This window comes from Schistosoma mansoni, chromosome 4 (assembly GCF_000237925.1).
Source record: "Schistosoma mansoni strain Puerto Rico chromosome 4, complete genome".
NCBI classification, from domain to species: Eukaryota; Metazoa; Platyhelminthes; class Trematoda; order Strigeidida; family Schistosomatidae; genus Schistosoma; species Schistosoma mansoni.
Genome location: NC_031498.1, coordinates 4677048 through 4693231, shown reverse-complemented (window position 1 = coordinate 4693231; position 16184 = coordinate 4677048). Strand labels below are relative to the sequence as shown.

Below are 16184 nucleotides of genomic sequence, written 5' to 3'. Positions count from 1 at the left end.
TGATGAAGTGACTACATCAACATCACTATGACAGATTTGAAGAGATGTCATCTAAAAATACCAACTACAGATTATGGATACTGCGAATACATGAACCAACACGACTGATATCAATGACATCATGAAATAATGGAATTGTATGGTCTGATACCGTCAGCCTTCATACAACTTTATCTCATATGATACAAAATTTTTATTAGACAGCAATTACTCAATAAGAGCATTCAGTCATATAGTTTGTTAGTTCACACAACAGAATTCTAAAGATCTATCCAAAAGCCCAAAAACATTCATTATACTAATGCATCTCGCAAAATGTCACCTGATCAGATGCGGTTACAATGTTGGATTGTTATGAAATACACCCAAGTTACTCATAACTAGTCCAAAATCTTTAACTACAGTCGGTAACGATTTCGACAATTTATACTTCCATGTTTACTGGGACATCATTTTAACACAGAGAATGAAATGTATTGCTAGTCCAAATGATTTAAACAGCGAAGAGAGATATCAGTATGGGGTTGGGGAGATTAATGAATTTTATTGAAATCACAAACAACCTAAGTTTGATAATCATTGGAAACCTAAAAGCAATGAACAGTCATTTCATCACAGTATGGGATTCCTCATACATTAGTATCCACGACCTCATAACTGGGAATCAGACCCAAGACCTACAGTATCAAGTGAGAAAGCTTAACTTCTAGACCACTGAGTCAGGATACAAGATAAGTATGACAACATATGCAACTAAAACTTTTCGACGATTTATCTAATTTCTGCAAAGTTCTTGATGAATATCTCAATTCCTAACAGATACACCCCCCCCCAGACTTTTAATAGGAATAAAAATTTTCGTATTCATTTGTTTATTTTTTGGTTATTAACATATTCAGTAAACTATTTTAACAAACATGTTATTTCGTTTGTCATGGCTGTTTGAATCTTCTCGTCAATGTTGAGGACTAAAATTGATCACTCCCTTTTTGACATATGTGCATCCTGTGCCGATTGCCTCGGTATTGCCATTAACATATTACTGATTATCATTTTGGGGAAAAAATGTCCATATTTGTGATGATACAACATTGAAAATGAATTCACAGAATACAAATAGCTTTCATTGAACTACTCTTTCTTGTTTTATGTCTCAATGAGTGTTTTCCATTTAATTACATTCTACATTCTACTCTTCAGAAAAAAAACTATCCTGACATTTTATCAAGACGTCGGCATTATGATAAAACAAGCTGATTATATTCATGATAGAAAATATGAAAATTAAAAGATTATGGAGGAACATGTAAACGTTAGTCACCAATCCAAATTAGTATCATACTATTTAGATAATATGAAAAATTGGTTAAGTAGATCTTTTAACTAACCTGTAAGACCATAATATTCTTCGTGTCAACAGATGATTCACTCTTTAACAGAGAAAAAAAGACAAAGATATGTAACGAAAATACTTTTTTGCATGTGATATTCAACAAGGAACGATTTCAGTTAAGAAGCTATTGAAAACCAGGGAGCATTAGATAGTTGTTTCCCTCTAGTATAGAACTCATCAGCAGTGTGCATCAACGAATATGATAAATATAAAAACCAAGTATCATCAGAACCCGTGACGAGTTCTTAAATGTTGGACTAACGATTTACCATCCCAACTTCAGTCGATTTGCGATTTCGCTTGACTATCATCTATTGCCATTGGTGATGTTCATCTTACATTCTACATTAGTCATGGGTTCTCACTAAAACTCCTGGAATTAACACTTGAGGTTAATCACTAGTAAACACATGATGATTGGGTTTACAGGTAATTGCGGAAATTCTTGGATTCGAAGTTTTACATTATAAATTGAATCTAACTAAAAACAACCATTAAAAACCAGGAAGCACTGGACAACTGTTTTGTCCTATTAAGGGACTCTGTAGAGGTACACATTCACGACTCCACACCAGCGATTGGAGCCAAGACCTTAAGATCTCGAGGAAAATACTTAACCGTTAAGACCACATAGTTTATGTGCCGCTTATTTATTTATTCACAACAATCGGACCTTTCTTAAACATAAAATAAACTGACAATCTATTTAAAGAGGTATATTTAATTGGAATTTACATACGTCAACATCGGTGGGTGATATGAAACAAAAAGATTTCATTAAGGAATGATGTCAGATGGTGAACGATTGAAAATTAAGAAGCACTGTAGATAAACCTTGTCCCGTAAGGAGACAAATCAATGAAAAGTAAAAAAAAATTTAAACATTTCGATCAAATAAGACAGTATAACTGTTAGCAACAATAAAGCTTACTGTACGCATTAAAACAAGTCCGATCATATCAAAAGGACTATGAAGTGCTTTATTCTGTTGAAATGTTTGACAGCATAACAGACTTAAATCAAATCCACTTTTTACTGATGATGAATCCACTGCATTACTACTATTTAAATCGAATGAACCATGTAGTCCAAGCATTGTCGGCGTACAATCAATCAAAAATATTACACCAGAACGCATGTCTTGTAGCTAGATAAATATAAAAAAGAGAACAATTTACAATTTAAAATCTATATAGATAACAGATAGACTATTATTTAATATTGTATGAGTAGGAGCAAATCAGTTAGAAACCAATCAATAGTCCACATTTGTAAGCACTTAACATGAAAGAAAACTCCGCCTGTAGCTCCTCTGGGGGTTACTGCCGGTCCAAAGCCCAGGTAAAGGAGGAGGATTGGACATGGGGTTAGCGACCCCATCCCGTAGAAAATCAACTCGCTAAAAAAACGCTAACCAGAAAAAATAATTCAAACCATTTAAACTCTGCCCTGGGAGTAGAAGGAATAATTATGACGTCTCATGATGAAAGCCGAGATTTTTCGGACGTCACGAGGCCGATGCACCTTCTAACAACCAGAGCGACAATTTTTATAGGTACATGGAATGTCTGAACAGTGTGGGAGACCGGAAGAGTCTTCCAAATCGCTGCAGAAATGAGAAAATACAACCTGGAGGTGCTTGGAATCAACGAAACACATTGGAAGCAGGTTGGACAACAACAACGACTAGCTTCAGGAGAACTTCTGTTATACTCCGGTCATGAAGAAGGAAATGCCCCACATACACAAGGAGTTGCATTGATGCTATCCAGAAAAGCACAAAATGCACTTATTGGATGGGAATCTCATGGACCAAGGATCATCAAAGCCTCCTTCAAAACAAAGAGAGAGGGCATTACAATGAACGTCATCCAGTGCTATGCGCCTACCAACGACTACGATGAAGACGCTAAAGACCAATTCTACGATAGGCTGCAGTCGATCTTCGAGAAGTGCCCAACCAAGGACCTGACAATTCTGATGGGAGATTTCAATGCCAAGGTTGGAATGGACAACACTGGATACGAAGACGTCATGGGACGACATGGACTGGAACGAAAATGGTGAGAGATTTGCAAACCTATGTTCCTTCAATAAACTGGTCATAGGTGGCACCATATTCCCCCACAAAAACATACACAAAGCCACTTGGATTTCACCGGATCACACTACACAGAATCAAATCGACCATATCTGCATCAACAAAAAGTTCAGGAGGACTATGGAGGATGTGAGAATCAGGAGAGGAGCTGATATAGCATCCGATCATCATTTGCTGGTCGCCAAGATGAAACTAAAACTCAAGAAGCACTGGACAACGGGGCGGACAACATCACAAAAGTTTAATACGGCCTTTCTTCGAGATGCTGACAAACTCAACGAATTCAACATAGCCCTCACCAACAGGTTCCAGGCCTTTCATGATCTACTCAATGGAGAGAGGACTACTATGGAGAGCAACTGGAAAGGGATAAAAGAGACAATCATTTCAACATGTCAGGAGATTCTAGGCCACAAGAAGCACCATCACAAGGAATGGATCACTGTTGGTACACTGGATAAGATTGAAGAAAGGAGGAACAAGAAGGCAGTAATCAATATCAGCTGAACCAGAGCAGAAAAAGCCAACGCACAAGCCGAATACACAGAGGCCAACAAGCAAGTGAAGAGGAGCATCAGAACCGACAAACGTAAATATGTGGAAGATTTGGCGATGACAGCGGAAAAGGCTGCAAGAGAAGGAAACATGAAACAATTGTATGATACAACAAAGAAACTCGCTGGAAATTACCGTAAGCCAGAAGGAACAGTGAAAAGCAAGAAAGGCAAAGTAATCACCGACATTGAAGAACAATGAAACAGGTGGGTAGAACACTTCAAAGAACTCTTGAATCGACCAGCTCCACTGAACCCACCCAACATCGAAGCAGCACCCACAGACCTCCTAATCGATGTTGGCCCACCAACAATTGAAGAGATCAGCATGGCCATTAGACAAGTCAAGAGTGGCAAAGCAGCGGGACCAGACAACATCACGGCAGAGGCACTGAAAGCAAATGTAGCAGCAACTGTCAAGATACTCCACATCCTCTTCAGTAAGATTTGGGATGAAGGACAAGTACCAATAGACTGGAAAAAAGGACTTCTGATCAAGATACCAAAGAAAGGTGATCTCAGCAAGTGCGACAACTACAGGGGCATCACTCTTCTCTCAATACCAGGAAAAGTCTTCAACAGAGTATTGTTAAACAGGATGAAGGATTCTGTGGACGCCCAACTTCGAGATCAACAAGCTGGATTTCGTAAGGATAGATCGTGTACAGACCAAATCGCAACTCTACGTATCATTGTGGAACAATCAATCGAATGGAACTCGTCACTCTATATCAACTTCATCGACTACGAGAAAGCATTTGATAGCGTGGACAGGACGACACTATGGAGGCTTCTTCGACACTACGGCGTGCCTGAGAAGATAGTCAATATCATACGGAACTCCTATGATGGACTAAACTGCCAAATCGTCCACGGAGGACAACTCACCGAATCGTTTGAAGTAAAGACCGGTGTTAGACAAGGTTGCTTACTCTCACTCTTTCTCTTTCTCCTGGTGATCGACTGGATCATGAAGACGTCAACATCTGGAGGAAAGCATGGGATACAGTGGACAGGCAGGATGCAGCTTGACGATTTAGACTTCGCAGATGATCTGGCTCTTCTATCACAAACGCAACAACAAATGCAGGAGAAAACGACCAGTGTAGCAGCAGCCTCAGCAGCAGTGGGTCTCAATATAAACAAAGAGAAAAGCAAGACTCTCCGATACAATACAATATGCACCAATCAAATTACACTTGACGGAGAAGCTTTGGAGGATGTGAAAACCTTTACATATCTGGGCAGCATCATTGATGAACACGGTGGATCAGATGCAGATGTGAGGGCGCGGGTCGGCAAAGCAAGAGCAGCATACTTACAACTGAAGAACATCTGGAGCTCAAAACAATTGTCAACCAACACCAAGGTTAGAATTTTCAACACAAATGTCAAGACAGTTCTACTGTATGGGGCGGAGACGTGGAGAACTACGAAAGCCATTATCCAGAAGATACAAGTGTTTATTAACAGCTGTCTACGCAAAATACTTCGGATCCGATGGCCAGACACTATCAGCAACAAGTTACTGTGGGAGACAACAAACCAGATTCCAGCGGAGGAAGAAATCAGGAAGAAGCGCTGGAAGTGGATTGGGCACACCTTGAGGAAGTCACCCAATTGTGTCACAAGACTAGCCCTCACATGGAATCCTGAAGGTCAAGGAAGAAGAGGAAGACCAAAGAACACATTACGCCGAGAAATGGAGACAGATATGAGAAGAATGAACAAGAACTGGATAGAACTAGAAAAGAAGGCCAAGGACAGAGTGGGTTGGAGAAAGCTGGTCGGCGGCCTATGCTCCATTGGGAGTAACAGGCGTAAGTAAGTAAGTAAGTAACATGAAAGAAGTATCCATGGAATAACATATTTGTTGAAAAAAAGCCTATGTACTAGACTGTTCGCGTAAGTAATGGTGATGATATTAGCATAAATGGTTTATAGAAGTTGTTAAATTTCGTAGTTTACATCACGAACTGATTTAGTTAAACATTGAGAACCAGGAAACGTTGGACAGATGTTTTGTCCTAGTATTGGATTTCTCCAAAGTGAGTATTGATGAGTCCTATCAAAGATAGGATCCAGGACCTTCAAATCTCGCAATGGACACTGATTCGACAACCAACGGCTAACATCTCTAAGTTTGATCAGTTCACGGTGCTGTGCAACCAACTTCCAAAGCAGCTTGGTAGCCCTATACTAGGATGAAGAAACTGTGTAGTGCTTCCTGGTTTTCGACAGTTGTCTAAGGTCAGTTCGTGATGTAATCTACAAAAAATAGTGATACAACCTGGGTGCTACTACCGACATGGATGAGACGAAATCCGAACCCTATGCCCTACCAGTTGAAGGCCAAATACTTGGACCACTGAGCCACTATTTTACAAAAAGCATCTAAAACCGCGAAATGAAAAACTCCTTCACACTGATGAATTTTTAACAAAACATTAGTACAACACTTTCTGTTGATAGTCTAATATGAGAGTCAAAATATTGGGGCCTCACCTAGTTGTACTGACATACTTAGTAACTTATTATCAAAGTAAAGTCACCACTGTACGTTTAATAACATGACAGTCACTAATCTGTTGTGTGGTCGAAGATAGTCAACGGGAAACCCTGGTGACACATCAGCAACGGGCACCTTCAATTGTTATGGGACTGATTCTTTCACACGTTAACTGAGGCCAGTTAATCTAGATATGAATTCTAGCATTTATACGTGACAATATGTTATATAACCGTTCAATAAGATATATCTATCGTACTTTTTTAGCTGCGTGGATACAGTTTGAAACCGGAATGACGTTAGGTTTGAGTTTTGACAAGAAAATCCTACACCAGGATTCAAATACATTGCCCCCAAATGCAGTACGGCCGAGAGTGGGGAGAGTAAACTCTCCCTCTCGAAATGCTCTCACATGGCCATGTGCATACAACCACTGCCACGGAAGTTCTACTCACTGCCTTCTCGCCGCATTACTGTTGTTTACGGGATTCAGAGGACGAAAAGAAAATGTCCGGAGCTTTAACCGGGTTGGTGGACACGGAAAGTCCACCTAGGGGAGTTGGAAAACCCTGATTCCAAACCAACGGTTCACATGGGCTCCAGGATCCTAAAGAAACAAATTGTGTATTAGCTTTATGTTGGTCACCGGCTACCATGGGACTGCATCTCCTAACGTTGCTCCACTACCTTTTGGACTAGACCTCTAGGTCAAATGCTCGAAGTGTGGCCCCTTAAGAAAACCACCTGCTTCGGTTTGGGCACCCGAGTAGTATCCCAGCCGTCACAAAAATCGAATGATTTATGTGGCGCATATCTACTTGATGCCTCCTTGTACCAATGTTTATGTGTTTATATAATAAATTATAATTCAAATACATTCATATAACAAACCGCAAATAGAACACTGTTATTGTCCTGAATATCATTCTGCTAGCTAATAACCTCAGCGTTTTATGGGAGAGGACAAACCAGCTTCCAGCTGAAGAGGAAATTAGGAAAAGACGTTGGAAGTGGATAGGACATACATTAAGGAAATCACCAAACTGCATCACGAGGTAATCCCTAACTTGGAATCCGGAAGGGAAGCGGAAAAGAGGAAGGCCAAAGAACACATTACACCGGGAAATAGAAGCAGATATGAAAAGGATGAATAACAAATGGAAAGGAAGGCTCAGGACAGAGTTGGATGGAGAATGCTGGTGAGCGGCCTATGCTCCTCCACGAGGGATAACAGGCGTAAGTAAGTAAGTAAGTAAGCTAAATACAACCATACCTGTCCATTTAGAATGACTCTTTTAATCATAAATCATTCCTTATAATAGATTATGGATGAATCGATATTCAAGAATTTTGCACCAAGTGCCCTATGGTGGAATTTATAAACATTTTCTGATTTAAATATTACACAGAAAAACAATATTATTTCTGCCTCAAATATATGAACGATTATAAGCAAATAATAAAAACAAATTTATATCTCACAGGTTTACTATCCTGCTCTTGTTCATTATCTTCATTGTCCAGAAACTCTCCGAAATAACTGTCAATACTGGTCATATTAATACTAAAATAAGACAATTAGGATTTTAAGAATTTTATATAAGCTAATGAGTTCATTTACATTTTTTTTTTAAAAAGTCGAAAAAATGGGACTGTGGTTACTAATAGAATTCAAGAGGCTCATTTTGTACAGTATGTGCCTCTTCAACTGAATCTAGTCATATTGAACACTCTAAACCCCAACTCATTTTTCAGCAGGTGATAAATCGAGACAGGTAAACGTGAAGATTGTCAAGAGATAAGTGGCTGAAATATTAATCAATAATTAAGACTGTTAGTAGAAGTAGGAATTTTTCTACTCTATACTTTGATTTATACTGCTATGAAGCTTGGATAATCTTAATGCACAATTTATTCTGCTATCACTATAGCACGTTCTTTATTGTAACTTCAAATCAATAAGAAAACCTGCTTCGGTCTGGGCACCCGGGTAGTATCACAGCCCTCACAAATGAGATTTGTGTGGCGCATATATATCTGGTGCCCCCTTGTATGTGTTTAAATAAACAAATCAATTGGAAATGTACGTGAAGAACCATATTTTTCGCTATGCAATGAGGCTTAGTAATCATAGGTCACGTGCTATCGTCTGACGTTTCCGAGGCTCGGACTAATGAACTAGTTCACATCAGTGACTTAATCATCACCGTTTTCTAGGTTGAGATATTGTGAGGATTGTAAAGTAAGCGTGATAATTCTAGCAGATCCTAGGTGTATAGCATCTTAACATTGTCTTCTAAACCTTTTAAAATACATTTTTGTTTACTACAGAAATTATTATTGTCAAATCTTCCAATTTTACGCACTGTGTTATGATTTTCAATAGAGAGTAGTAAACTACTGTTTTAGTTTCTACCGTATTCAAAGCGACGGATCAACTCCTCTAAATGTATAAGCTAAATGGGTGGATGTGATTGACATTAAGCCTCGGAACTAAATATCATGATAGTTAATGCTCATCATTAAAACATATCAACAGTCTTCGGGAAAATGCAGTTTCCTATGGCATTCAAACCAATGCAGCCAAAGCTGCTGAGTTGGCTTGAAGGTAAACCTTGCGTATAATAATGACCCAACCGAGTAGTGTTGAGTAGAAGGCTTGTTGATTTAGACTCAACTATCCTAAGCAGGTCGTTTGAGGAACGGAAAGACTAAACACAAGAGAGTTATGGTCCGAGGACGAAGTTGTACAGGGGTTTAACGCCAGAAAACTAGCATCTGCAGCGGCGCTACTTTCCCACAATGAAAGGGGAGTTACAGAACGTAGACTCTGGAAATACCACACCTCACTTTAGCCCGCAGATTACTGTCGCCGATGGTAAGGCCTTGGAAGTATGAATCTACCTCATTTAAAAATAATTACTAAAAACCCTTAGTAGTTATCTCTTGGGTTCTGCAGTCCCGCTCTCAAACTGCCAAAACCACTACTAATTCAGTTTACTTCGCAAGGACCCCAAGAACTATCCTCCTATGGTGTGGGCAAATAGGAAGTGGTAACCGCCTACGCGCTACTAATAGCACTAGAGATCATCTCATTCAAGATTCAAACTCATTAACATCCAGCACTAAAGCACATCACCACTGAGCTATTCATGATAGATACGTGTGCACAGGTATATACAAAAATAATTTTAAAAATGTACATTTACAAAAAGAAATGCAATAACATGAAGTTAATTGTTTACTTATTTATTTCGACGTGAACAAAATGAACAGAAAAGAAAACATAGCATTATGCTTTTTCACAAGTTTTACAAGTGTTTTAAAAACCAATTTACGCAATCCACAAAAACATCTAATGAACATGCTGGAGAATCCAGTGGATGTGAATCATATGGATAGAGCAGCGTTTCACATGGTACAGTTGGACATAAAGCTTTCAACTTTCGGCAGAATGTTAATCCCTAAAATCAAGATAAACAAGTAAACAATCAAACAGAAAAATATTTAAATTCATTTTTATGCTATCATTTTGATAACGATGTACCAAGTGATGACAATTTACACTAAAATAACTAACTATTAAACAATCTCTTTTTAGGGGTTTTTCGAGATCACGAACTAATTCAAATTAGACAACTGGAAACCTGGAAGCACTGGACGCCCGTTTCATCCTAGAACGGGACTCCTTGTCAGTGCGCGTCCACAATCTTGCATGCAGGACTCAAACCTGGGATCTTTAGACTCGCGCGTGAACGCTTAACAAATAGACCATTGAACGCCCATCCAATGGTGCCAATGTCTAACCTGAATCAACCCACAACAATGCGCGACCATCTTCGATCATCTTCAGTGGGTAACTGTCTCATACTCCACATGGTTGAACTTCACTGGCCAAAGCTTCTCACCAGAGCTTCAGGAGTCATATCTTGCATTTAGTCACTAGTGAGCGAATCATCATTAGGGGGATTTGTGGAAATTGTAGAATTTTCAAAGTTTAAATCACGAAATCATCTTATCTAGATCAACATCGAAAATCTGGAAGCACTGGGTTGTGGATAATTTTTAAATATTATAACTTACAATTTCAAACTACTAACCTGACTATTTGGTACACGACGATCTTTTCCACCTAACAACATTAACAAAGGCACAGACCATGTTTTATCTAAATATTTCAAAGGAGATTGATTTGATAAACGTGTTAATTCATTTTCATTCGGTAAATAACCAAGAGGCCATTCACACCAATCTGCTAAACCTGATTCAGTATAACACCAATCCGGTATATCAGATGTATCAATAAGGCTGACTAGATGAGTCACTGGATTACGAGCTGTAGCTACATGATATAAGTTTTTATATCGTGAGGCTAAATGTAACGTTAAAAAGCCTCCATGTGAACCGCCAAACAAAACTGCTTTCAAGTTGGACCCATATTTCTGTAAATAATTCAATGCAAATTTAGTAGCCTAAAAAGAGGGAAGAAGGTATATCAGGTAAAAATGAAAAGATTACAAAGACGATGGATAGATTATTTTAACGTTACAATTAATTATTCAAACAATGAATTAACTGATAATAGACTGAACAAAGTAAGCAGATAAAGTGGCTCATAACCAAAACAGAAAACTGAAACAAAAATCAATGAATATCAAAAGACAATACTATTTAGTTGACTAACTTCTAGTTAAATTCTCGTTAATTGTATGAAAATATCATCCATATTTCATACAAAATAAAATGACTATAGGCAACCTACTAGATCATGAGTAAGAACGAAAGTCACCAGGACACCAAGAAAACCTTATACTATTGACCATTCATTACACCAGATGAATTAAGACAGGAAAAACTTGTGAGATTTGTGTAATATAACTGTGTTACTCATAAGTAACTATTTTTTTCAACATACATTTTTTGACCGAATTTCATTGGTTAATTGCAAACTATTCCCTGATTGCTCGATACATCTTTATATGTCCAGGCATAAAACTGGCGATCTGTGTGTGTGAACAGATATCGTTGCTGGTTTTGGTGGAATTCCGCTCTCTGAGCTTGACTTACTTACTTACTTACGCCTGTTACTCCCAATGGAGCATAGGCCGCCGACCAGCATTCTCCAACCCACTCTGTCCTGAGCCTTCCTTTTTAGTTCTATCCAATTTTTGTTCATTCTTCTCATGTCTCCATTTCTCGGAGTAATGTGTTCTTTGGTCTTCCTCTTTTCCTTTGGCCTTCAGGATTCCATGTGAGGGCTTGCCTTGTCTCTGAGCTGGAAGCTCTACCAAAATCACCCCACCTGGACTACAAATCTCCACCATCTCAATTATTGATGAGGTTGCCATATCGCATGCGGGTTTTTTAACATAAGCTAACTATTATTATATTATTATTGTGGTAATACCATAGTATTATAGAAACTATTACTATTTATTATACATAGGTAGGCATTTATGTAGAGATAGGTATATGTAAGTAGGTATGTATATAGGTGTAAAAGTAGCATGAGATCAATGTATGTCCTATCCACTTCCAACGACTTTGCCTAGTTTCCTCTTCAGATGGAAGCTTGTTTGTTCTCTTCCACAGCAGGCTGTTGCTGATGGTAACTGATCAACGGGCAATAAAAATTTTGAATAGACAATTGTTTATAATTACTTGCACCATTTTGGTGATGGTTGAGATAGTTCTACAAGTTCCAGCTCTGTACAGTAGAACTGTCTTAACGTTCGCATTGAATATTCTGACTTTGATGTTGATTGACAGATGTTTTGAGTTCCATATGTTCTTCAATTGTGAGAATGTAGTCCTTGGTTTGCCAATCCTTGCATCCGATCCTCCTTGTTCATCGATGATGCTTTCCAGGTACATGAAGGATTCCACCTCTTCCAGAGTTTCTCCACCAAGTTTGAATGGGTTGGTGTTCCCCGTTTTGTACTTAAGAATCTTGCTTTTTCCTTTGTCTAACTTGAGGCCTTCGATTGTCGGTGGAGTGACAGCTATAGGAAAGTCTGTAGATGCTGCCTCGACGTTCAGTGAATTTAATGAAGCTGATCTAGTCAAGAGTTCCTCGAAGTGTTCTACCCACCTTTTTCTCCATTCTTGAATCTCAGTGATTGGTTTGCCTTCTTCTTTCTTACTTGAATCCTGCTCACGGCCTCGATAGAGATCCATTCCTTATGATGATGCTTCTTGCGGCCTAAAACCTCCTGGCAAGCTAAAATTACTGCTTGGTAGTTGATTCCCTCCTCATGGTTCTCCACAGTAGTTTCCTCTTCTTTGATAAATCTTGTAAGGCTTGGAACCTGTTGTTGAGAGTTATCTTGAATTCGTTGAGTTTGTCAGTATCTCGAAGGAGGGCTGAATTAAACTTTTGTAATGATGTTTCTCCAATTGTTCAGTGCTTCTTTACTTTCAGTTTCATCTCGGCCACCAACAGGTGGTGATCTGAAGCTATGTCAGCCACCAATAACCATTTTGCTGAGTGCACATATATTTGCAAATCTCTTGCCATTCTCGTTCCTTTATCCTAGTCCTTCTTGTCCCATATATTCATAACCGGTGTTTTCCATTCCGACTTTGGCGTTTATGTCTGTCATCAGAATGGTCAGGTCCTTCCCTGAGCACTTCTCTATGATCGATTGCAGCCACTCGTAAAACTGATCTTTATCGTCGTCCTTGCTATCATTGGTTGATGCATAGCACCGGATAACATTCACTGTAATCTCCCCCTTCTTTTTGAGGAATGCTTTGATGATCCTGGATCCATGAGATTCTCATCCTATAAGTGCTTTCTGCGCTTCTTTGGAAAGTATCAGTGCAACTCCCTGTGTATGCAAAGCATTTTCTTCTTCATGACCAGAGTACAAAAGCATCTTCCCGGAATCTATCCTTTTCTGTCCAGCTTTGGCCTAATGGGTTTCGCTGATTCCGAGCACCGCTAAGTTGTATCTCCTCGTTTGCACAGCTATTTGACCGGTTTCTCTAGTCACACACAATGTCCAGATATTACATCTGCTCATACTAAATGTTGCTTTGGTTGTCAGACGTGGCATCGGCCACGTGACTTTCGAATAATCTCAGCTTCCATTTTATGAGGCGTCATAATGCTTTCGAATGAAGATCCTTCAGTTCCCACGGCAGAGTTTAAATGGTTTAACTTGTTTATTCTGGTTGGCGTTTCTTTTTAGCAAGGTTGTTTTCTACAGGATGGAGTTTCTGACCCCATGCCCAACCCTCCTCATTTGGCCAGGGTTGGAACCAGCAGTAACCTCAAAAGAGCTACAGGCAGAGTGAACAGCTCAAGTGAACTATATTCAGTAACTTGATGTGTTTATCCTTGTGTGATATTATTGTATGCGAAAATTAGTACATAAATGGTTATATTTTGATCTAATAGAGAAGTGATTTTTGGACTCTTGGGGACGCGTTTATGTAAAGCCAATTAATTTACACTTCACTAGTTCTTCATGTCCTTACTTTTCGTCGCGGTAATTCCAGTGCTTTCCGATTGTCAAATGAAAGCAATCAAACTGTAGACATTAATAATGGAGAATCTCCAGACATAACAACAACAAACATTAGCGGATGGTAAATTCAATAAATGCTACAGTTTTAAATTTGACAACAATTTTTATAATTGTGTATTCGTTTCTAACTAATGGGTAGTAATGTACGTTCTAAAGCCTACAACACTCAAAGCAGTAGATATCATTATTAGGTCTCACAAAGTTATTGAAGTGACCATTTTCAGTATTATTCATCAATTTTAACAACCGAAACATGATCATAATAGATCCGAAAATCCTTCCTCTTTATAGTTAAAGAGAAAAGAATTACATAAAAATTTGCGAAAATTTGGATAAACACTTTTACAGAAATTAGGCATGGAGCATGCGAAATATATTTGATGTAGAAACTATAGTTGAAATAGTCTCAGAGAAAGTCAGAAAAGAAACTCGGGGCAGGCGATCGGGAGAAAAGTTAGGATTATTTATATACCAATCACAGAGACTATTTCAGATATAATTTGTACACAGAGAGGAATTATCGTCGTTCAAACACTGATTGTGTATTGACATAGAATCAGTTTTTCGAATGATAAATATGAGACAATAACTTCACAAATTCTATGTAAATTGTTTCAGAAAATTGTTGAGCGGGTTTATTGTTTGAATGAAAATAGAGAAACAAATTGAAAAATCACTTACTTGAACACAATCGGACACATCTTTTTCACTGATATATCCGATTAAATCTTGGACAAACGCATTGCCATAACCAAGTGATCCACGATAATTAATTAATAAACAAGCAAAGCCTATAGAACAAAATCCAGCGATCATTGGAGACCAAGAAGCATTTGAATGTGAATGTGGACCGCCATGAGGCATGACAATTAAACCACGAAGTCTACATGCTACAATTTCTGTTAGATCTTTTGCAAATGTGAAATCTGATACTGAAAAATAGCATTAAACAGTGTGAAATTTCATTTATCTTCGGATCAATGATGAATTATACATTAACGTTAGACCAATCTACATACTTGAAATTTTGGGAACATAAGTAAAACGAGGCAATCAAACTAGGACTCGAATAAATAAAATGGAATGGATTTACATTAATTTAGCTTCTTCATTGTTTTCTCACACACAGATACTACACATGATCTTAGCTCAGAGAGCCGAGAAGCGTCGGTTCAAGTTGTCATTGTTTGCTCGTTTTGTGTGTTACGTCACACTATTAAAATAACACTCAGTACATTGAGCTAAGCTTAAACGTTTAACTAACTTGTATGCATTAACGCATGGTTTATGTTAACTCAGTCTATTTTTTTTCTATTTGCAACAGAAATTCTTTCTTTTCTAATCACCTTTTTTCTTATGTGTGACAATTTTTGAAATCTTGTCTAGTTTGAACAGCTTGTTCGGTCTCAAACCACAAGGTTTAACTTATTTTTGCTTATCTCTGATATTCCAGAATGACACAACTATACGCTGTTTTCATGTTATTCAAGTGATGAACTTCCTCTATAACTTTTCTTTCGATAGAACACTTGATATTGAGATGGTGGAGAAGATTTGTAGCTCAGGTGGGTAATTTTAATGTAGGTTTGTTCTCTGAGCTGGATGGTTTGGTCGTGGAGCTTTCATCGTCCTTCTGAACGAGATCATCAGCACAAACTTCGGGTAGAAGTGAAGTGTTTGAATTTCTCCACGTGTGATTGACAGCTTGTCCTGTGCACCTCGATGTTGATTGGTTCTTATTAACCTTAAATCTGTCATTGTTTATTTCTTTGTTTTGGTTTTATCTCCTATTGGTTTGATTTTTGTCCCTATATTTGTGCATAATTTTCTCGATTGCTTGATAAATTGGATTGATTTTAATGTGCTTGTTTATTGCTGATTGACCTGAGTTCCAAGCTTCTAAAAATTCTTTGGTGTTTTTGGAATTGCCTCTGTCCAAAATCTCCACATTTTTCCAGGCGAATGTGTATCCGTAGTTGTCCACGTGTATTGATATGAGTGAAGACATGTCATGGCGTTTGTGCTGATGATGTCGTTCAGAAGGACGATGGAAGCTCCACGACCAAACCATCCAGCTCAGAGAACAAACCTACAG

General features: G+C 38.4%; 2 protein-coding genes across 2 annotated transcripts in view; both read right to left on the bottom strand.

Moving 5' to 3' along the window:
• Window positions 1-2531, bottom strand: part of Smp_211060 (acylaminoacyl-peptidase (S09 family)) — a gene marked incomplete at both ends in the record, with an annotated part of 32227 nt that extends 29696 nt beyond the window's left edge. Inside the window, 2 exons of the mRNA XM_018796602.1 lie at window positions 1389-1430; window positions 2325-2531. Of these exons, the coding sequence (XP_018651727.1) occupies window positions 1389-1430; window positions 2325-2531 (249 nt within the window). The remainder of the gene's footprint in view (window positions 1-1388; window positions 1431-2324) is intronic.
• A 5472-nt stretch (window positions 2532-8003) lies between these two features.
• The window catches only part of Smp_211050 (acylaminoacyl-peptidase (S09 family)), a gene marked incomplete at both ends in the record, with an annotated part of 19909 nt that continues 11728 nt past the window's right edge, over window positions 8004-16184 (bottom strand). Inside the window, 4 exons of the mRNA XM_018796601.1 lie at window positions 8004-8121; window positions 9873-10021; window positions 10658-11029; window positions 14771-15021. Coding sequence (XP_018651726.1) covers window positions 8004-8121; window positions 9873-10021; window positions 10658-11029; window positions 14771-15021 — 890 coding nt within the window. The remainder of the gene's footprint in view (window positions 8122-9872; window positions 10022-10657; window positions 11030-14770; window positions 15022-16184) is intronic.